The 24,116-nt window shown below is 31.0% G+C and overlaps 2 protein-coding genes and 1 non-coding gene across 11 annotated transcripts; 2 read left to right on the top strand and 1 right to left on the bottom strand.

Annotated features, from left to right (window-relative positions):
• The first annotated feature begins 6,907 nt into the window (after nt 1-6,907).
• On the top strand, nt 6,908-11,695 carry LOC107960101 (uncharacterized protein At3g27210). 7 transcript variants are annotated; one of them, XM_041112436.1, is made up of 8 exons: nt 6,937-6,982; nt 7,211-7,378; nt 8,940-9,020; nt 9,383-9,480; nt 9,843-9,925; nt 10,208-10,263; nt 10,649-11,418; nt 11,535-11,695. In XM_041112436.1, the coding sequence occupies exons 2-6, from the start codon at nt 7,328-7,330 to the stop codon at nt 10,237-10,239; spliced, it is 345 nt and encodes a 114-aa protein (XP_040968370.1). In that variant the 5' UTR covers nt 6,937-6,982; nt 7,211-7,327; the 3' UTR covers nt 10,240-10,263; nt 10,649-11,418; nt 11,535-11,695. The 7 variants fall into 7 exon arrangements, with proteins under 7 accessions (XP_016751810.2, XP_016751811.2, XP_040968370.1 ...); XM_016896321.2 differs by having other exon boundaries at nt 6,908-7,378; nt 9,383-9,447; XM_016896317.2 differs by having other exon boundaries at nt 6,952-7,378.
• Nucleotides 11,696-12,536: 841 nt separating this feature from the next.
• On the bottom strand, nt 12,537-18,256 carry LOC107960103 (laccase-22). 3 transcript variants are annotated; one of them, XM_041112435.1, is made up of 8 exons: nt 18,128-18,256; nt 17,896-18,045; nt 17,672-17,823; nt 17,326-17,570; nt 17,120-17,248; nt 14,834-15,754; nt 13,071-14,736; nt 12,537-12,851 (listed from the first exon to the last, which is right to left on the bottom strand). In XM_041112435.1, the coding sequence occupies exons 2-7, from the start codon at nt 17,983-17,985 to the stop codon at nt 14,606-14,608; spliced, it is 1,668 nt and encodes a 555-aa protein (XP_040968369.1). In that variant the 5' UTR covers nt 17,986-18,045; nt 18,128-18,256; the 3' UTR covers nt 12,537-12,851; nt 13,071-14,605. The 3 variants fall into 3 exon arrangements, with proteins under 3 accessions (XP_040968369.1, XP_040968367.1, XP_040968368.1); XM_041112433.1 differs by having other exon boundaries at nt 13,071-13,139; nt 13,346-14,736; nt 17,896-18,250; XM_041112434.1 differs by having other exon boundaries at nt 13,071-13,139; nt 13,462-14,736; nt 17,896-18,250.
• On the top strand, nt 14,240-14,312 carry TRNAR-CCU (transfer RNA arginine (anticodon CCU)). The gene has a single exon. It is a non-coding gene; the product is annotated as a tRNA-Arg (tRNA).
• Nucleotides 18,257-24,116: the final 5,860 nt, after the last annotated feature.

Below are 24,116 nucleotides of genomic sequence, written 5' to 3'. Positions count from 1 at the left end.
TTAATATTAAATTAATATAATATTTATTAAGATAAATATTAGATTAAATTTAATATTAAATCTTATTAAAATAATAAAATATTTATCTTGTAGATAAGCATTAAATTAAATCTAATATTAAAATATTAAAATAATATTATTTTTGGAATAGGTAATCTGAACTCAAATTTTCTGGTAGAGTCCCAGTATGAGTGTAACTTTTCCACTGCTCAACCACCAATGACCAATTGTCGACACCGCTGTGTCCAGTGATGCAGGTGCAATACCCTTACAACACCCTGAGTCAATTCGGCTACTGTCGATTCGGTTCAGGTCAATGATGACATGACTGATCCGGTTTAGTCACCGATTGAACCTTCGGCTCGGTTCGACCAATTTTTAGATCTTGGTCTCAGTTTTGGGCTCCTGACCAAATTTACGATCTCAAGTTCAATTTTCAAATTCAATTGCCCACTAGGCCAATTGTCTAACATGAAAATTAACTTCAAAAAATATTATATTAATTTTAATTGATTTGATTAATTTAATTTTACTTGATCAAAATTAATTTTTTCAAAAATCACTTAGATTTTCTAAATTAATATTTCAAGAAAATTCTTTAATCAAATTCTCTAGTTGAATAATTCTTATGACCACCTAATTTAATTCCACGTCGAATAAATTGACTCAATTAAATTATTTCCAAAGTCGTAGAATTTTCTTCTAATTCAAATGCAGTTCGATCGAGCTTTTGTTGAGCTAACGGAGGGACCAGTCGGACATATACATTTTGGCTCTAGCGATTGCAATTATGTCCAGAAGCATTGTTCTGATAATTCACAATTACTTAATTATGGAGTTAGTCCACAATAAGTATCATGATTGAAAACTCCTTATTGTATACTCTTTACGAAAGCAATTCATCAAACTATTTTGTCCAATGACCTCGTCATGTGTGTGTTACCCTCATATGATATCCTTGATTCTTTTGAGTTAAATCCGTTCACTCAATACAATCTTATTTTGTCTCATTGTCAGCATTGTGTCTTCTTAATGACTAATATGATCACTGTCAACAAATGACTTTGATAAATTGCTCGTTTGAGAACTAGCAACCTGTGGTCACGTTCCATATTATCAATCCATGCAATGCCAATGAGAGGATATCATTAACTCTTTAATTGAGCTATGGATTCCACTATTGTTAGTAAAACCATGCCATACACAAGTTATGTACCCAACATACCGGGTATGGGCTCGATCATCCTTAGAGCATAAGCCTCCATTTATTTCAAAGAACATGACTTGCATACGCACGGTCAATGACTAACTCAGGATTTAGGTAAATCACACCATGAACATCACAAGTGAATTAACTCACAAACGGATTCAGAATTAATTTATCTGGGTTCAGTCTAATGTATCATTCTACTAATGAATACATCTATGTCTTTACTCGTGGAGTCAACTGCTCCGATAGCCAAGACTAGCCATCTCCCCAATTGGAATTGTAACAACATAATAATCCTTATCAATATTTGAATCAAATGTTTACTTCGATTCTTTTACAGGATTATAGACTCATTTAGATTTTCTATTGAAGTAAGTTGTCTTTCTCACAATGTAAACATTTTTTACAATGTCACTTATCTTTAGTTTGAACTTTAGACAATCAATGAGCTAATATTTGCTTGTCACAATTTCGATATACATGCAAAATATAAAAGACATAAATACAAAAGACATAATAGTGAAATGTACTATTAACTTTATTTATTTATTTATTAATTGTTCAAATAAATTGAAATTAGTTACATGTTTACTACAATATGAGCATATTTCCTAACACATCCATTCTCCTTCGCAAGTCATTATGGTGCAGATCTTCGATGTCTTGGGGTGTCGATGGGATAGTTTACCTAAACCCGAACTTTCGCAACACTTTTTCCGACTCGTGCATCTCCACTGTAACATACACTACCAATGGCAGGTTCACGTGCCATATATTAGGATTCACCAAGAATTCAGACGGGATGCATTCTTGAATTCTCGGATTGGAGTATAACGTTCATTCAAACTATATTAGAATAATAAAAAATTTAGTTATATATATTATTTATTTTTTAATCAACTATGTTACTATTATATAATTCAAATTTAAAAAATACATACGTTTGATTCCGATTGTTAGTTTAACAGATGCTATATATCTCAAAGCTCATCCGGTAGTCTCATGTAACTCGCCCCATAGTTCCACCTATTGAAATAATATGTTAACACAATAATTTAAAATTTTAAAAAAATTATTATGGTAAATATATTATCTAATGAATTTTACCTTGTTAAGAGTGGGAATATATAAGGGTGGTCTACTTGAGGATGTAAATATTGCAGTCGGTACCACACCCATGATTGCAGTAGTAGTATGCAACCACTGATTTTAATTTTCTATGGTTTCATCGCCCAACACATCTCCTGGTATAACATTGCCAACACGGTTGACCCCTAATTGAGTCCGTCTTCTTCTTTAAAGTCGACGAGTTTTAGCAGCAACCTTAAATGGACAAGATTTCATAACCTATCAAGCATTCGGAGACCCTCAATGATTATAAGGATGTATACCCGAACATGTTGTTCTCTTTCGACTTCTTTCGAATCCGCATCAAGCCCACCAAATTTTCTTATTAACCAATTCATATCTATCCAGGCTCTATAAATCGTTTTCGGAGCCCTCCCCAAAAGTTGCTTGCATACGTCTCTCCAATCGGCTCCGACAACTAACCCATTCATTATCGGCCCATCCACCAGTAATCCGAGCTGTAACTGTATATTCTCGAGGGTGATAGTACACTCACCGCATAAAAAATGGACTATGCATGTCTCAAGTCTCCACCTTTCCACCAATACACTTACAAGTGTGGAGTCCAATTTACACCCTTTACCCATAAAAGCCTCATGCAAAAATCCCGCATCTCTCAACTAGGGTTCGATTAAGGGTGATGGAATAAACGTCTCTAAAATCTAATATTTCGGCGATATGTAAAAAAAATACAAAATATTAAATTTCAATATAACAATAAAATATTTAAATTAAATTAGATTAAATATAAAAAATCTTCTTACCATTTGCAATTGATCGATCAAAATGTACTTGTCATCTCAATGGATTAGAGATTTTTTCATTACTAATTTCAAAAAATAGGAAATAAATTGTAATAGAAAAATAATTTAAAAAAATCTTAATACAATTTTAATAAAAAAAGATAGTTAAGAGAGAAATAAATTTTAAGTGAAAAATTAAGAGAGTGATTTGAGAATGTGAGAGAGAGATAGTTGAGATTGAATTGAAAAAATAAGAAAATTGTATGGGTTTATATAGAAAAGAGAAAATAGTCGTTAAAAGGGGAGTAGCCGTTCGGAGAGGTGACCATTGGGGAAAACGCTTCCAGCTGGAAGCATTTTCATGCAAATCAACTGAAAATGCTTCCCGCTAAAAGCGTTTCCATTATTTTGGCCCATTCCCATAATTTTTCAAAAAAAAAATCTAATCTAATAATTTTTATAAAAAAAATTAGGTATTTTTCAAAAATTTAGTTAAAAAAAATTGGCGTAAATTGAATAACTTTTTCTACTCATTTTTTTGAAGATCCCCCACCCTCCATTTTCACATCCAGTTTAGGCCTAAAGCTCTATCGCGTCGTTGACTCAAGAAACACAAAGTCTTCCTTCTTTAGATTATAGTATTTGGTTTTTAGAGTCTAATTCTAAAGATGAACTAAGAAGAAGGAGAATGTAGGGCAAAGAAGAGGATGTTAGATTGGGAGCCGACAAGTTTTTAGAGAGGCACCTTATTGATACTGTAGCTCAGACCCAAGATGATAGAAAAGCTTACACCGAAGCAGTAGCAGCACCATTTTATGAGCCTCATGAGTTGACCTCTTGGTCTTTTTACAGGGCGGGGATTGCTGAGTTCATGGCTACTTTCCTTCTCTTGTTTATCTCCATTTTGACTATTTTGGGAGTTGTTCAGGAAACAAATAGGTGCTTAATTGTGGGGTTTGAAGGCATCGCTTGGGCTTTTAGTGGCACCATATTCGTTCTTGTTTACTGCACTTTTGGAATTTCAGGTAACCACCCATCTCTTTATGTCTCTCTTTCTTTCCTTTGTTTGATGCAGTACGGTGACGGTGGTGGATAGGCGATCACATCAACCTGGTGGTGACATTTGGGCTATTCTTGGCAAGGAAACTAATCATGACAAGAGCAGTTTTCTACATGGTGATACAATACTTAGGATCCGTATGCGCTGCTGGTGCGGTTAAAAGGATTCATGGGGAACACAATCGATTTATATGGTGGTGAAAAATCAACTCTGTTTCTCCTGGTTACACCAAAGGAGATGGGCTTGGTTTTGAAATTATGGGCACCTTTATTCTAGTTTACACCGTCTTGTCAGCCACCAATGGCAAGCGCAGTGCCAGAGAATCCCACCCTTGCCAATTAGGTTCGTGGTGCTCTTGGTACACTTAGCCACCATCCCAATTACTGCAACCAGTATTAACCCTGCTCGTAGTGTTGTTACAACATTGTTGTACAACAAAAAGTATGCTTGGAAAGACCAAGTAAAGCCCAACCCCCCTTTCTAACTGTTTTTAACTGGAAAATAGGGCTTTAGTGGCGTTTTATGAAAAAACGCCACAATTATACATTAGCGGCGTTTTTGACAAAGCGCCGCTAAAAACAGAGTAATAGCGGCGTTTTTGGCAAAGCGCCACTAAAAAACAGAGCAATAGCGGCGTTTTTGGCAAAGCGCAGCTAAAAAACAGAGCAAAAGCGGCGTTTTGGTCAAAGCGCCGCTAAAAAACAGAGCAATAGCGGCGTTTTTGGTAAAACGCCGCTAAAAGTCATATAACCCCTAAAACCTTTAACCCAAAAAAAATCATAGACATTAGTCTATATAACCTCTAAACCCCTAAACCCAAAAAAACTTTAAACACTAATCTATAACCCCTAAAACCCTAAACCTTAAAAAAACATCATATGGATATTGATGTGTATATACATAGATATTAATGTAAAAGCTTATGTTCATAATAAATTACGAAAGCAATACTTAATATTGATTAAATTTATTTTTGGGTTTATGGTTTAATATTTAATATTTAAGATTTAAGGTCTATAATTTAGGGTTTTATGGTTTAAGGTTTAATGGCCATGGGTAGTATGTTAATCTCAAGTGAATCATATTCAATTGAATCCTAAACCCTATAATTAATATATATTTAGGGGCATAAGTAGGGGGTTGAAAGGGTCTTTGCCCTTCTAAAATGAAAAATTTTCCATTTCGATTTTTTGGAATTTTTAAAAATTTTAAAACTTCATCCCTTTGAATAATGGAAAATTTTTGATTTAATCCTTTCAAAATTATAAAAATATATGCTAAACTTTAATCGTTTAAAGTTTAGATGATAGGGGGTAAGGGTTAGAGGTTAAGGGCCGGGTAAAAGTTTAGGGTTTATGTTTTATGACTTAAGGTTAAGGGTTAAGGGTTTAGATTAATGCTTTTATTTTCAAAAATATTTAATCTAAACCATTTGATATATTTAAATATTAGATTTAAAAAATATATTGATAAATAAATAAAAACATTGACATTTAATAAAAATGAAATATAAAAATAAAAATGTATAAAATAGAGATTAGTGGCGTTTTTATAAAAAACGCCGCAAAAAAATGGCGCATTTTTATTCCCAAATTCCCCCTCCCTTCGAAACCCTAAATTTTCCTCCTAAAATTGGTATCCTCAAAACTCCCTTTTCACACACGCCGTTTCATCGGTTTACCGTAGAACCCATATGATCCCTTCCCCTTTCCCTTTCCCTTTGGTTTTGAAAAAATCCAATTCTTATATTCATTATTCTGTTCTTAATTTCGGTTTTGATTTTTCTATGTTCTTTCTTCAATACATTACAGAAGCATTTGGTCGTCTCGTCTACTTGTCTCTCCAAACTATTGTTGGTAATTAAAAAATATTATTTTAAAAAATATATATATATCAAAATGGGTTAAATCCCAAAAGCATACATGAACTTTAATTTGATCTAGTTCTTGTAAATTATTAACACAATTATTGATATAGCATATAATTAAATGCCATTTGTATAAAAATCTAAACAACTAATGCGAACCATACTTAAAAGAATAATGTTGATGAAAAAAAGAAAGAAAAAAGAAATCCTTTAAACAATACTAGACGATGCCATTCCCATCTATTAATTTAATTCCTAAAAGAGTTGATCATGGTAATTAAATTTTAACTTTCAATATTTATATTTTTTATCAATTTGATTCTTATTTTTTGAACCAAAACCTTCCACTTTTTAAAAAATGTTAAATCTCATTTTTAATAGGGATGTAATTGTAAAATTAATTTTTTAATGATATTGACATGAAAACTTACAAGGTAATTCACATGACATGGTACTATTTTTTTATATGTTAATTTAAAAATGATAAAAATCTTTAAAAAAATTGAAAATTGAAAATTGAAAATTGAAAATTGAAAATTGAAAATTGAAAAATAAAAAAATTAAAATTAAAAACTTAAAAACTTAAAATTTTAATATTTAATATTTTAGTCCATATTTCAGTCAAAAAGATCAATATTTAAAATTTAAAAAAAATAAAAATTTCAAAAAATATAATCTCAGCAAAAAAATTTTAAAAGAAAAAAAATAGAAAAAAATATGTTAAAAATGACAAAAAAATAAAATTGAGCAATAGTGACATTTTCAGTGAAAACGCCGCAAAAAGTTGAGCTATATACAAAAAAATTGAGATACAGTGGCGTTTTTGTAAAAATGCCGCAAAAAACTTTACATCAAAACGGCATCGTTTTATTTTCACCCCCTCCCCTAAACCCCAATTTTACGCTGCTGAAAACCTTGATTCTATTCCCTTTGGTTTCACCGATCAAAATCCACTTCTCATAAATTAACCCAAGGTATGTATCTTCCCACTCTTTAACATACCCCCTCCCCTCCCTTCCCCAAAAAAAAAAAAGCTTTCTTCTCCATCTTCTCTTCCGTTTTCTTTTGCTTCTGCCTTTTGAGGTTGCAGAGGAAAAAGAAGTTTGAAAAGTTTCATCTTTTTTATTTTTTATTGTTTTGAGATTGGGTGATGTTGTCGCTCTAAAAAGAGAGAAAGATAGATATGGGTTCATGTGTTTCAGTGTATAAGAGCTATCAAGAGCCAGCCTCAGCCATGAAAGTTGGACTTTCTTTTGGGTCTAAAACAGATAATAACCTCATCATTCCACCATCACCTGTTAAGGAGAAACCAGTTGCCAATGGTGACTTTGCTTTCATATCTCAATCGCCCTATACTTTCAAAGATTTTGGTAATTTTCCTTCTTTTTCGTTTTACCTTTTTGTCTCTATGTGTGTTTAGTGAAATAAATAGGTTGGAATTACTTTGCTTGGTTATGGGGTAAAGACAATCTATTTGGCTTTAGTCTCACTTTTTTTTTTCTTTTAATCTTCAATGGAGTGTGAAAAAATCTATTCTATATAACTTTTCTTTCTCTGTTTCTGGATGATGTTTTATTTTTATGATGTGAGATCTGAAATGGGTATTTGGTTTGTCAGAGTTTTCATTTTTCTTACTATCAACATGTTGATCTTTATATCAAGTAGTCTTGTGTTCTTTGTTTACAGAAAAAAAATGAATATATTGTTGGATTAATGAGTGATGATGCTTGTAGTTATCTATTTTTTTAAGGTTATTTTTCAATGTCTGCCATGAATGATATGCCTAATGATATTTGTGTTGGCCCTCCTGATTGATGATTATGAGATAAACATGGTGATATTTTCATAGTTTTTTTTTTTGGTCCTCCATGTTATAGTTTCTTAGCATAATTATGGCTTGTTTGGGGACATTTCAAAACATTTTCACTATTATATTAGTGCAAACTCTTCTATTTTAGTTTAAATTTTGGACTTCCCTTCTCCTTCTTAGATGATTTTAGACCCTTTCTTTGACCTCCCCTGCCCTCCATGGTAGTATATTTAATTTGCTTGTTAATTAATCTATCATGGATTAGAGCTCAGTTTTCTAACTTTTTGTGAACATAACACTATTAAACATGATGAGATATTGTACAAAAAGGTAGCTATCCTTTGGTTTTTTCTTTTTTCCACTTGTCTTGCAAGAAAAGTCATTGGCCGTTTTGGAATGGCTAGGCCTATTGCAAAATTGTTAGGTTACCCGAAAACGACATCGCTAATCGCGAATTCTAGTATGACATAAAATAAAGCTAATTTTTCACATATATGGCAGTATTCAATTTGAAGTTGAGAACCTAACTTTAGCCTTATATATCCTTGTTTAATGACTTACTGTCCAATGTGGAATAGATAGACAAACCAGCAATAAGCAATCTTTTGATGTATCTATCTATTTTTGTAAGTATATAGGGGGAACCTTTTTTGTGGTAAATTTATTAGCCCTTGATGGATGGACCACTCTTAAATAGTAGGTAGCTGCAAAAGAGTTTTAAGAGAGTTGTCTTTTAACTGTCAATAATTTGACATTAATGGAGATTAAAACCCCAAGAAAGACAACTTGTGGATTATGTTGTGGTCCTTACTACATGTACAATTTATGTTTCAATACAGTACAACACTTGGAGATAAATCATGGGACTGTTGTTGCTGATGTATACGTCCATCGAATGTCAAAGCGATATAGCGTTTTTCCAAGGATGTTCTGTTGCTTGCTACATCATATACATGTTACAGTTTCTGAAAATTGTACAATAGTAATGTTGAACATCATGTTGATATTGTTTTCTATATTACTTTCATGATAAGCATTTCAATGTATTTCAGCATATTCATCAAATTGCTCCCTTTTTGCTATCTAAATACCTTAAGCTGAAACAATTTTTTATTCTGCAGGTAGTAAAGAAGAAACCTTTTTCGATTCCCGAGCATATCTCAATTCCGATTGTGAGGATGATTTCTTCAGTGTCAATGGGGGTAAGAATAGTATAACTGTTCGAATTAACTCGTATAATGAGTACTGATTGTTGTAATATGACTGATATTTCAGTGTATTAGAGTGTGTGCCTACATGTAAAAAAAATTTGTGGTGTTACCTTCAAGATTTTTTAGAAGGATTCAAGACATAATTTCTGATGTTATATCATACATACCGTTGTGTTTTGTATCTTATGTACTTTGTATAAAACATATAACAATGCAAAATCAGAGATGAGGAGAAAGATTATTTAAAGACATGGACAATCTATCACACTTTTGCACGAAATATTTATTTAGATTATCCAGAGCAATTCCATTATGAACTATGTTCATATTTTCTTTGCCCCCCATTTGCTCAGATACTTGGAACTGGTTTTTGTACAATTTTCCTGAACCTTGGACGGCGGCAACCTGGTGATGTCAGGTATCCTCTTGCTTCTAAACTCCAATTCCTAAGGTAGCCAAAGTTCATGATATATGTATAAGATAATAACAAATAAACTGTTACATGACTCTGATATGTGTTGCTGATACCCCTTATACTTCCAAACAAACCATTGAATGAAAATTTTGTTTGAATTATGTTTTCTTCTGACTTTTTCTCAAAGGTAGCTGTGGAGAATTTCTTAAGCATATGAACCAATGACGAAATACTAACGAAGTTCATGTGCAGGAACCTCTTGTAGATTATCATAGGACATAGGGGTTGTTTTGGGGTCTTTGTTTAGTTTCTAAACCCTCTATAACGTGAGTTTTTTTAACATGAATTGCTCATTTCTTTCCACGACTGACTTATCTTTTCCATTCCAAAATTTACAGTGCATATTCCATCTTCAATGAAGATTTTAGAGAGCTTCCTGGGACCCTGAATGCAGATGCCATTGATAGAGATATAAGGATAGGTCAGTTTTGAGCCACTATCCCACCAGGTGGGATTATCAAAATGATTGAAACAAAATTGTAAAGACTTCTTTAAAGCATTGCTTGTCTCCTTAATAGAAAATTAGTACTTTCTATGCTCATCTTCATAAATCGAGGCATTGGTAAGACAATAATCTATCTTACAGCAATACTGATGGAATCTAAATACAGCTCAAATGTAAATTATACTCAATAGTTGCCAATGAGTTCTCCAGTTGTGATGCACATGTGTGGCCCTATTGATTGCATATTTGTTCCTTCAGAGGTTGCTCAAACATGGACGATGCACCCTTGAAAACTACATGCTACTTTCAAAAAGGCAAGTTTCAAAAACAAGATTCTCTTCAAATGTAAATGGTTTGTATAGTTTTCAGGAATAATCTAGTCTACTAGAGTTTGGGATGTATAAGATATGCTCAAATGATGTGATGCCATTAGTTACTCAACTTGACATACTACCTAAATGCTCACATGAATAAGATACCCTAACAAATGGTTCCAAAAAAATATGCAAAACTAAGATACCCTGGGGACTCACTGCTGATATGGTGAAAAAAGGTGGGAAAAATAGAAGATGCAAAGGCGGATATTTTTGCTTAAGATGCCAATACTAAAACTAGATTTCACTTTGTCAAAGGAGTAATAGGTTATCATAATATTGCAATATAGCTCTTTTATGTTTTGACTAGTGGCAAATGGAACAGGAAAAACCAACTACACTAGATTGCAGTCCAAGAACAATTTGCAGAAGGCACATAATAGCAATGGTGGCAGATGATGTATCAGGCCAAAGTATTGAAAGTGAAGTTCGAACCAGCTCCGGCATGTTTCTTGAGAAAGCTCTGGTATATAAATGAATTGTCTTTCATTCCTTTTTTTTAGCTTAAAGCTGTGAAATTTCTGGAATTTATGTTAATTTAAGAGAGGAATGCTGAATTTATGAGTCGAATTGTTGAATTTAGAAGTAAAAAGAATTGATCTATTATCCATATGATCTTGTTTTTATGTAATTTTATGCAATCTTATTCTTACTTTGTTTAAGAAAGGATGAAGCATCTGGCTGTTTATAATTATGTCATTATATCAGTACTTTCATGCTTTTTTTCCCTTCCGTGGGATACTGGTCATAGCTGTTTGAGATTGTTCTGTTTTTGAGAACATGTATTTGATATAGACTGACTATATGAACTGAAATTTGCGTGGTGCTTGTGAGATTTTAATCACTTGAATGGTACATCATCTGATATTTGGTCTTGCGGAGTTATTTGCCTTTTGATGAGCCAAGCCTTATAGGCTTGTATAAGAAAGTAAGTACCCTCCAGATTTGGCCAGTCTTTTTAGATGAGAACTTTATTAAAATTGTTTGTACATTGATAAATTTCAGATCTGGGAGGCTTCTTTCAGCTGTCCATCATGATTTTCATCTGGTGCTAGGAATTTGATTAAGCGTATTCTTGATCCAAACCCTCTTACCGTAAGTTTCAAATTCAATTCATCCTATGAAAATTTGTGATTACATGCAATCTTTGATCATAGTATAAGCTTTAGCGCGTGCATTTTGGTTGAAATTCTGCATGTTCTTTTTGGCAGCGTATAACTATTCCTGAAATTCTACAAGATGAATGGTTCAAGAAAGGGTACAAGCCACCAAAATTTGAGCAAGATGAGGATGTAAATCTTGATGATAATATCTTGTATTTTACATGGTTATGATATCTTTATATTTAATCTAATTTTTATTATTTATTTTAGTTTTGATTATAAATTTTTATTTTTATTTTAATAGAAAATTTTTATATTTATATCATGGATATTATTCTTCTCAATATTTTGATAATGAATTTTAAATTTTTTATATTTTTCATGATTTTTATAATATATTTTTTTTAAATTTCATTATCTTTAGCGGTGTTTTTGGGTAAAGCGCCGCTAAAGGTCATTAGCTTTAGCGGCCTTTTTTTAAAAAAATGCCGCTAAAAGTCTTGGTTTTTAATGGCGTTTTCTAAAACAGCGCCACTAAAGACCAGGCTTTTAGCTGCGCATTTTTAAAAAAGCCGCTAAAAGTCATGATCTTTAGTGGCGTTTTTTCAAACAAACGCCGCTAATTTTAGCGGCATTACATATAGTGATGTTTTTTGCGGCGCTTAAAGAAAAAAAAAACGCCGTTAAAAGTCTGTTTTCTTGTAGTGTTAGTATTTTTATTGCCCTCCCAGAAAAGTACTAAGAGATTAGAAACTATGTTTTAGTTTGGTTGCAATGGATTTTCTAGGCAGATCCATTCATTGATGCAGCACTGGCAACTCTATACCACATGCTTGTAATCAGACCCATTCTTTTCAAATCGACTGTCAAGATTATGATATAAAAGAAGGAAAATCAAATTTTCTTTCATAATATGCTTGAGTGGGAGGGAGCCTTTTAAGCTTAAACATGGAGTGTTGGTGCTGATGGTCGATGCACCCATTTCAGAGTATTTATATATGTGATTCAAAATGTTATTTTCATTTACAGGCTACCATAATCTATTAAAGTTTATATTTATTACTGAGCTGTAAAAATTGGTGAAAAACAATACCTTTGCTGGAGATTTGGAACACATATCTAGTTTTTGAATTGAAAATTATTGGGAGAAACTATAACACTCCATACCCTGCCTAGACAACAAGGCCAATACTAGAGAGCTACATAGAATATTTATCAAAACATAACTCCCGAAACTTAGTTTTTAAAGTCATCTAGAAGTTAAAGAAATTTAACAACGTAAAGTTGAATATGAGGTTCACAATCTTAGTAAGTCGAATTTCCCCAATATTCTGAAAATAAACTACTAACATGGATAATAACAATAGCTAATAAATAACATGACCGAGCTCCCGATCCGCCGACCTAATCAAGCCTTTGTGTTACCTGTAATTCAATCAACAAACAAAATGAATTAACAATGTAATGAGGAAACAATTACATATTCAGTAGAGTTCAGAGTAAACCAATAAAGTTCCAAGTTTAGATTCTGAATCAGACTCAAGAGGCAATTCGTTCAATTAACAAACCAGAACAGACCAGACAGATAATGAGTCAAATCATTGTCAGATATAGAACAGATTAGAATAGATGCAATTATCCTACCTTCATCTGCTACACGCCATCTCCAACCAGCCCAACACATCAAAATGAGTAATTAATACCCATCCAACCCTACACACCACATAGTGTTAGTATGACATGTTTCAGTAATTGCAGGCTAGCTACCAGATCAGATTATAGATACCAATGATTTAATCACTAATTCATAACAGAGCACTTCCTTCTTTATACAAATTCCCACCCCAAAACAGATGCAGACCTCAGATGACAGTAAACAAGGAGATTTATACGATCATTCAGATACAGTTTATACTTACACAGAATATAACAATCTCATTAATGGTTGTCACAGTCAACACGTATGCAGATATTCCATACTCAATCTCAGATCATACAATGTCAAATTATATAGTCTAATTTGGTTCATACTAACCATATGGAAGGCCTACATTCGTTTCAAATGATACTCGAGGCCTAAGGGAAAAATTTCAAATATTGATCCACACGCCTGTGTGGTTTCACACAGCCAGAATAGCTGGCTCGTGTGGTCCTAATTCACGAACAGTGAGTTACACGGCCTAGGCTCACAGTTGTGTCCTTAGCCTGTACGAACTCTGCACTAAACATTCCCACACCCGATCTAGACACACACTCGTGTCCTTAGCCCTTGTGTCTCTAATTCGTGAACAATGAGTTACACAGCCTACCACACGGCCTGGTACATGACCGTGTGGCGTCGACAGCCATATTTCCTAACATCTGAATTTTGCAATCGAGTTTTCAAAACACTCCTAAAATAATTTGAAGTAGAAACAACGTAGAATCCCAAAGCCTAAAACAACCATTCAATATACTTGTAAAACGACCATTCAATATACTTGTAAAACGACCATTCAATATATTGGCTGCTGTAAAGCTGATCCATTTTCTATCTCTCTTATCCACCACCTGTTGATAAAAGTTTGTACCCTTTCTTTTTAATTTTTTAAGTGGGCTCCATATGATTTCTAGACTTTACTGTCATGTAATATGCTTGTCGTTCACTCTTAAAATTTTGGAACCCTTTACTATTATTATTGTTAATTCTGCTGAATGAAATGGAAATAACCCTATTTTACAAATAGTCGCTTTTGTCCAAGCATCTTTGTCATATATCAAAATAAAAGTAAAAGGTAATTATATAAACATGCAAAAGCAAGTTGTTAGTAGAAGCGCCTGTAGCTCAGTGGATAGAGCGTCTGTTTCCTAAGCAGAAAGTCATAGGTTCGACCCCTATCTGGCGCGTTTTGAATCTTTATCTTTTGTTTGTAAAATGCACAATCGTTATTCAAGTAAAAAGAAACACTTTAACATTTTTAACACTCCATCTCCCCAAACGAGAGATTGAAAATATAAGGGAATATTACTTGGATTCAGGTTATGTGTATAACTTAAAATGTTTACTAATCATCCTTGCTGCCTAATAGCTTCCTGAAATCTCTTTATTCTTTCTTTTTCAATCACAAAAAATATATGTATTTGATATCTCTACCCTCAAACTTTGATTCTCAAAGCCATGATGGAACTTTATCTTAGCTTTAGCACTGTGGAAGGTCTCTCGGGGGTGGTACCACTGACTCGTTCGGTCCCTTCCCATTCTCAACCAGGAATGCCATCTTTAGCCCCCATGTTGTGTGTACTTCCAAATGGCAATGGAAAAACCACACCCCTACACAAAACCACCAACTCATGATTATTTTTCTTTTTCTTTTGTGTTCATGAATATTCAAACAAGCATTAAATAATTTTTGTGGTCTGGTGGGTACCTGGATTATCTGCCCTGAATCTGATTGCGGTCCATCCTGCAGTTGGTACACTTATTGTGTTCCTTTCAACAGGATCAACTAGATTGTATTTCTTGGGATCTTTCGCTGGATTAAAATTTCCTAACCCTCTTCCAACTGCAAAGAAGTTAAATCCATGCAGATGGGTTGGATGGCTCTCTGGGGCTAACATAGAGTTCCCTTGTATCACTAGCTCCACTGTTGAATTATAGGCCAATCTGTAAACCCTGGTGCCATGCATTGTTTGTAGATTGGTTGGCTGAACACCGGTATAATCATAAGGCATCAAAGGTTTTCCAGGAAAATCATCGGTGAAAACCCCTTTTATGCCATAGTAATGTGCTTCAAGGATAGCAATGGTTGGCATGTCAAAAGTGATATTGTTAATAGCTGCAACAGCTCTAGAACCATTAGAGCATGTAGCACAAGGGTCAATCCCAACCCCAATGGTGAAAAGCAGTGAATGATCAACAGTTAAAGGAACATTTGCAGGATATTGTTTGGAATTCAGGCTTCGAAGAGATTCGGCAAAAACTAATGTCTTCCATGTTGCATTTACAGGAGGCATGGTGGTCACGGTAGTTGGAATAGAGGGAAGGGTGTTGTTGTAAATTAAGTAACCTGTTCCAGTGAAGGTGTCAACAGAAACAACGGTGTCCATGAATGGAGAAATGGCTATTACGTACTTTCCAATGCCGCTATCAGTTGTAAGAAGGGCGGTTGTGGTTTGGCCTGGACCTAAAAATAATGTATCTGTTTTGAAGGGTTTAGTGTAAGCTGCATCAACTTCAACAACAGTCAGATCGTGTCCAGCGATTTTGAAGAATAATTCATCATTTAGAGCTGCATTGATAACTCGCAGCAAATAGGTCTTGCCATTTTCCACATGTAAATTATATGCGCCTGCATTCACACATTCATTTTATTTTGATTAATCAATCAGACTCAACAAACATAATTAAAAGTTTGACAATTAAATTATAAGGGTATATAGTAAAATATTTTAAAAATAAATATTTAAAAAAAAAAGGGACATGTGGTAGCAAAAATAGAAATATTGTAAATGAGGTCACACAATATATATGGTAGGCAGAGACAAAACCAGGAGCAGGTAGATCTTGGTCTCGATATAATTTTTCTTTTAGTCTCTCTCAAAAATTAAGTTAGCTTTCACCAAAGCTAAAATATTATAAAGAGACTTGTAAAATATATCCTATTTTGTTTTAATTTAAAATATATTTAAAATTAATAATAATTTATAAATATTAATAAATAAATAAATAAAAAGAACTCAAAGGCCTTACTGGTTAGATTAGGATTTGGATAAATATTTTTCTTGATGTCAGATAAAAAAATTTGAGTATGAAAATATTAGATTTAGATATATGCTTGTTATTAATATTGCAAATAATATATAGATTTCCGGTAACAATTTTTTTTTCATCTAAAAACAACAATTTAACCAAAGAAGCCAAAAAAAAAAAACTAAATTTATAATTACACCTAAAAAATTAATACCATAATTAATGCAAATATATCTATTTTATTTATCGAAGAGGGAAGAAATAAATTAAAATTACATTTAAACTTAAAATAATTATCAAATTTAATGTATAAAACTACAAATTCTATGAAAATAAATCAAATTAAAACAACAAACACACACAAAAAAGTTAAAACCAAAAATTTTTGGGAGAGCCTAACACATGATTTACATCTTTATGGCGAGGATTCACTTCTACTTTTAGTTTTATATTTTTTCATATTTTTTATATTATTAATATTTTAATGATTCAACTTTCATATTTTATATTCCATTTATATAAATTATGTATGTCAATTTTGATGTAAATTAAACTTTTCAACTATTTATTTTATGTAAAAAATTTCAATTGTTCAATAAATATTAATATATATAATTTTACTTCGCTATGATAGAAATATTGAAACGGTTCAAAATTTTACATGTATAATAAGTACAATTATATCAATAAATTCAATCGTTAAAATTTTAAAATATTAATTTTACAAAAGGATATGAAAATGTGAAAATTCACTTTAGTTTTACATATTCATCTATGCAAGTAGATTAATTAGTCCTCTATTTTTATATATTAATTAATTTTAGAGGCTAAAAAATCACATTTCAAAAACTTTGAGGTGTCCAGGCTCTAGCAGCCCCTACCTTTGCTATTATTTATATGGAATGTCTTTGATAAAAATAGATATATAGATGTATGTATTTCTTTATATAAGCCATTATAGTACCTCTATAGGAACAGTTAGGAACTGGCCCAGTGTGTCCATTAATTGTGTGTGCATCTGATACATTTGGAGCTAAACCAGTTTGGAGTGCCTCGTTGATCACAGCTTCCGTGTCTGATTTCCACCATTCCCCTAAAATTCAATCAACAACTTCCACTTTAGTAGCATTTTACTCTCACAATATATACGTCAACTCAACGCAAACTCACCTAATACGATTACTTTTTGCTTATCAGGCTTGGGAAATGGGTAAGGAACACCTTTCTTTGGCAATATAACAATGGCACCATGCATGGTTGACCTCAGCCACGCAATATGTGCATGCCAAAGTAGTGTCCCTCTTTGTCCAGTAAGGGTGAAGTTGTATAGGTAGCTCCGACCCGGTTGAATCGGACACTGTGTGATATATGCTGGTCCATCCGACCACCCTGTTCGAAGTTGCCTCACCCCATGCCTGCAATATCATTACCAACAAACAAAGACAAAAGTCACCACACCAGGGTAGATTATTAGTTGTCAACTTCAATTGGGACCTATTTTCATAAACTTGCTTACCAGTGAATTGTAACATTGTCTTTAATAAGATTGGTGACATTTACGAGTACATTATCGTCCTCTCTTGCATAAAGAGTTGGCCCTGGAAACTTCCCATTCACTGTTACAATAGGCTTGGTGGCACAAAGCCTTGTTGTGTTTTTCAACACCACCTGGTCCCCAACATAATGAAGATAAATTTCATAATTTGTAAACATTTCCTAACGGAAAAATGAAAAACTTACAGTGAAACTGTAGTGCCGAATCTCAGACTGAACCGATGTTGGAGATAGAAGAGACACAAACAGCAACATCTGAACCCAAGACATAAACATATTTTCTTTCTATGTCTCTAAAACTCTTGTCTGTGTCTTCCAAGCTTGATATATTTGCAGCTATATTTAGAAGAAATAAATGTCTGACTGATATACTATTCCTTTAAAACTTTGATATATAAAGGACTCATGTCAATTTTACCTGGTTAGGTAACATCATTTACATCTGTACTGGAAATGGCAATTTAAATATAAATTTCTTTCTAGATGTCATGTTTGAAACTGAGCTAATAAACTCAACTGAATTGCCATTTTTTTTCAACTGATTGATAGTCCTATCTGCACATCTTTCTCTATCTCTCAACTACATATATATAAATACATATATTTATCCTATTTTCAAACTCTTGTTTCTTCTTTATTGCAAATCACTTTGAATTTCGTGTAGCTTTAGGAAACCCTTTCTCCTGTACCTTTCGTCTGAATATTAAAAAAAAAAAAAAAGATTATGAAAATAACATACCATCTATCGACTAAGATTGTAATATCATATGTACCACATTGTTTATTACAATTCCATTTTTTAATGGCAATGGACCCTATAGTTTTTTATATAAATTACTAGGAAGTAGGTATTTAGAAGGTCATTATTATTTGTCAGGGCATAAATGATTATCATGTTTTAGATAAGATAGATATACCTTAGTCTTAGTCTAACCCTAACTTCTGAAATTGAGGTAAATTTGGGATTTTATATAAGTAGTAAATGTGGGTGTCAGATAACACCATCCCACTTTTTTCATAATCATCTGTCAATCATATGATTTTTAAAAAATTAATTTTTAATGGTATCATCTAACATATTAGTGGAACCAATATAAATTCTTGAAGAATATTTGTATTTTTTTTATGTACAAGAGAGTAAAGGAATACGAAAAAAAATAATTTTTGTAAGCGTCGCCTGAAAAAAAAAGCTTCTAAAATCAATGCAATTTTCGTAAATTTTTTTGTAATTATTTGTATAAAAAATCTGGTAAAATTCGAGGCTTAGTTTAAAATATTTGATGTAATTATTTTTAAGATACGAAATTAGTTCCCCATCTATAACTCCATTTACTTCATGTTCGAATCTTGTTTGTAAAGAAAAATAAATAAATTCTTAATGTAATTCAAATTAGGTTTTAAGAGAGAAATACACTATTTGAAGGAATATTCACCAACTTTAAAAAGATCCTCATGAACAGTAAAACTAACATAGAAAGTACCTTACTTATACAATAAATAAAATTTATTATTAATTTTGAAAAAGTGTCATTAAAAATGTGTTAAGAAAATTAAATTTTTGAAGATTTTAAATATTTAGTATTGTTGTAAAATAATGTTATGAAAAATTAAAATGTTCATTTTAGACATTTAAAATAAAAATGTAAGTTAATTTAAATAATATTTAAATATGAAATAAAAATTTTAAATAATTTAAAGCAATTAGTAAAGTCATTCATAGAATTTAATTTCAATACATAAATCATATTTTTAATATTGAAATCACATATAAAGATAACATAAAGAATGAAATAGTTGACTAAATTGCAAAGTAAATGTGTCTTTATTATTATTACCTTGATGTCATGTTAGTATTATATTGGTATTAACAAGTATTCAACTTAAAATATAATAAAAATATTTTATTATTAAAATTATAATATATGAAATATAGCTTTTAAATACTTTTTTAGACAATTAATTTGAATAATACATTATATTTAAATAAATTTAGGGTTTAATATAAGTGTAAATGCCGGCAGAAATTAGATTGTATCCATCCAGAAATGTAGAAAGATATAGAAGGAAATAGGCAATTATGGTGGTAGGTAGTGGTCAATGCATTGATGTTGATAAATAAAAATAGAAAAGGTTACAGTTGAGAAATGGCTTTCAAAGAGAGATATATTATGGGATAAAATCAAAGCAATGGTCAGCTATTTTGAAACTTATGAGGAATTCTATTGCATGGGTGTTTTTACACTCTTCAATATAATACCTCAACCTGCCTACTCTTTCTTTTTCACCTTTTCTTCTTCAATGTGATGTCACAATTTCTGGGGTTTTTGTAAAACTTTCATATGTCTTCCAACATAACTATATTTTATTTTATAAAGGAAGATTAATGTACATACATTGTATATCCATATTTTTTATTATTATTTATATACCATGCATGTGATTATGTCAAAAATTGTATTCGGCCCTTTATAATCCCCATATGCAATCTTTTATTCACCCCTTCATGACTATAATCCACACTGTCATAAATTTCTACTATTTTACTCCAAATTGCTCCTCATTATTTCTCTTTTACCTTTTCTTTTCATCAGGATTATAATAGATTGAATAAAAGCTTTTTGAAGATAGAGTTTTTTTAAAATTTATTACATATTCAATGATGTTTAAATAGGATTGGACTGTCCTATTAAAGTAGCTGGACAAATAATTAATTGATTGGATGTTGCATCAGGAATAAGTCAATTGGACCAATTTGAAGAATGGTAACAGATTGATTAAACCATTGATAGGTATAAATAAATTCATTTTTATGATTTTTTTAATAATTCAACCACCAATTCGATTTTAAAAGTATTGTACTAAAATCTAAATATATTAATGGTTTTATAAATTATAATTATAGATCAAATGTTTAATTACAAAATCTATTAAAAATTACTAAATGATTTTATATATTATATATTAACTTTATCATTATTTTTTAATATTATTAATAAAAAAAGCTTTTACTATTTTTAAATTAAATTAGAAACAATATCTTAATAAGAATTTTTAAAATAATTCTAAAACTGATTAAAAATAATACATTTTAAACCATAAGTAAATTTAACTTTATAAAAGATTGAGTTTTAGCTTAATTGGCATAAGTATTATTATCAATATAAAAAGACATGGACTTGAGTGCATTGAAGTGTATTATCCTCTTATTTATAGGTTAAGAAAAGATACTAGTAATTCTAGGTATTATATATATATAATCAAAATTTATAATGAGATTATTAAAATAAAAAAAGTTTTAAACAATATTTTTTTTCCAAAAAAAAGTATAAACGGTTTTAAAACTGTCTTTAAGAAAAAATCACCAATTTTAGTTACTTTTCAAAAATATGTTTGCATATAATAAAATTTAATCTAAAATGTTAAAAAATATAATAATATTATTAAAATTAAAAATTATAAAAAGAGTTTATATATCTTAAATGACCGGTGTGAGTTATTTTCTTTCCTTTAATTTTTTAACGTTGCTTGCTTCAATTTTATTAACATATTTGTTTGATGCTGTGTCCATTGCAATCGGAATTTCTTTGATCCAGAACCACCTCCTCATCTTGTTGACTGCATAAACAATAATCAAAAGATTTAACTTATGATTAATTACACTATTTCATTTATAATTATTAGAACACTATAAATATTCGAAAATATTTCAACAACTTCCCCACATTTTCAAAATATTTTAGATTTTGATATTCTTGAAAATCAGTTTGCATAAATGAATGTGTCTTACAATTGAACCTTCATTTAGTGAAAACATGTTCAAGTTAATTGAAATTGCATGGTAGACTAAACTATTTAGAGCGAGGAAGTTTACACTATTTAGGTTCCATTTGTTTCAACATAAAAGTTTTTATGGAAAATATTCAGTTTTTTTCAAGATTTGTTTCATGTAAAATAGGATGGTCAATGTAAAAGATTTTCCGGTCAAACTTAAAATTACTCCCTTATTCCTATAAAATGTCATACCAATTTTTTTCCCGTAAGACATTTTCTAAACTGATAAGGCTTTGTTTACTGAAATTCCCCCATACCTGACCCGAAAATCAAGTCAAAGCACCAATATGTTACGTTCTCTACTACATTCTTCACCTATCAAATATTTTCTTATAAACTTTCATAACATTTCAATTTAGACCCTATCATAAAAGTTCAATATTCACTAATTAATCATATTAAATCAATTTTCTTTCTTGTTACATTTTAATCACATAATTTATCTCAATATCTTGTTTCGCATATCAAATTTATATGCATTTCACTTCTATTATTTCTTCCACATATTTTCTCAAGTTTAACAATTTAGTCATTGTCATCATAAAAATTCCACATTTTTTCCACAATTTTACTTTTTATGTATATTTCATCATCTCATAACACATTAATTAAACTTTTATCATAATTTCCTTATTCACATATTAAATTGTTTTACAGTTAAACTTTTGTATATTTTTCAATTCAATCCCTACTGTCATGTAATTTATTTTTCACCATATAAGCACTTTAATCAAATAATTCATTATAATATCTTAATTCACATAATGAATTTTCATGCATATCACTTCTCTTATTTCAATTATAAATTTCACAAAGGTTATAATTTAATTCTTAACATCATGAAGATTCATTATTTACTATAATTTCACCTTAACATCACTTTGCAATCAATTCACTACTTATCATAAATCTCAAATGGATGATTGTTTCATTGAAAATAATTTTTATGAAATATTTTCAGAAAATCTTTCAAAAAGAAAAAGAAATTTACACACATTTATCTAAACACTAGAAAATATTAATTTTTCCAAAAAGAGTAAATCATTTTTCAGAAGCTATTTTCAATAAAACAAATGAAGCCTAATTATTCGCATCTCTCAACCTTACATATTTTGTTGATGTGAATGAGTTACACTATCATCAATTCTGAAAGGGTCTTGTGTGACGATAATTTTGACTTTTAATGTAATAATAAAAGGGAAGAATAAAAAGAAAAAATCAAGACAACATAAAATGAGAGAATTTTTCATTTTATTTCTTGTGTATACATGGGTCTTTTATCATAATAGAATCCTTTTAAGTTACAAAAAGTAAATACAAACTTAATTGCATTATACAAAATTTTTGTGCGATTGGGTTGATACACACATATTATATTATTTAATGCGTTAATATTCTGTAAGTGTTTGGTAGAGGTGTAAATTTTTACATCAGATTTTTTTATAAGCTAGTTGGGTGATATATATCACTGATGTGGAGGCAATATTCATTTAACACAGGGGGTTTTGTATCTGGTTTTATTTTTTTCAATTATACCCTTGTATAACTAAATAAATTTAAACTCTCATCTTTACTCTAAAATTTTTTGGATTGACCAAAATCTCACAAATTAAATAAAGTTTTTAATTTATACCAATACTCTAGAATGACATATTTTTATGTATTAATTATATGTTTATTTTGAGGATGATCCTACTAATTTGAGCTTTTGAAGGCTTTTTATCTTACAGGGACTAAATTGAAGACAAAAGGAAATTTAAAGGTTAAAATTGTGAATTTAAAGTTAAATTGGGCCAACATTCGAAGTAGGAGAGAAGTGGTGCCAAAAATGCAAAGTGTGGAAGATTTTGGGAGCAAAAATGCAAAAGAAGAGATTTTATAGCACAAGACTCTATTTAATTTTTAATTATATTAGGATAATTATTAAGGATTATTATTTAGATTTAGTTTTAGCTTTTACCTTTATTATCTTTATTTATTTGTATTTATTTTTTAGAATTTAATTAGGAATAGACTAGGTTTTTTAGTACTATAAATAGGGCATGGAGTGACATAAATTTCACTCATCTCTTTTTGTAAACACTCTCTCCCTATAAAGTTTAGCCATTTTCATATTTTTTTCAATAAAAATTCCCTTTCCATTATATTTATTTGTTTTTCCCCAAAAATCATGAGCCACTAAATCTATCTAGCCAAAAATTGTCAAAAAATCCCCAAAAGGGTTCGTGAGGCTTAGAATCCGTACTTAGCATTCTCAATGAATATTCATCGTTTTTCCGCATTACGGGATTGACGCTTCCGCCCATGTCCATTAAAAGGTGATCTTTTCAACGTGTACAAAGGCGGCCGCTTTGTATGTTTTGGGAAGGTTGCACAGTCGGTTTGTTAGCTTACTACATTAGAGGTTGGCGAGCCCAAGAGACAAAATGGCGTGGGATTCGCCATTGAGAAATGATGATCTAGCATAAGATGATCCCACAAAAGCAATTGTTAGCTAGAGTCAGGTACCGCTAAATTGTAAGTCTACATTCTTGGAGTTGGTGGTCGTAGGCGTCCTCTCCACTATAACTGGCTTA

This window comes from Gossypium hirsutum, chromosome A05 (genome assembly GCF_007990345.1).
Source record: "Gossypium hirsutum isolate 1008001.06 chromosome A05, Gossypium_hirsutum_v2.1, whole genome shotgun sequence".
Classification (NCBI taxonomy): domain Eukaryota; kingdom Viridiplantae; phylum Streptophyta; class Magnoliopsida; order Malvales; family Malvaceae; genus Gossypium; species Gossypium hirsutum.
Note: the sequence above shows the minus strand (reverse complement) of the source record. Positions and strands in the feature narration are given on the sequence as shown.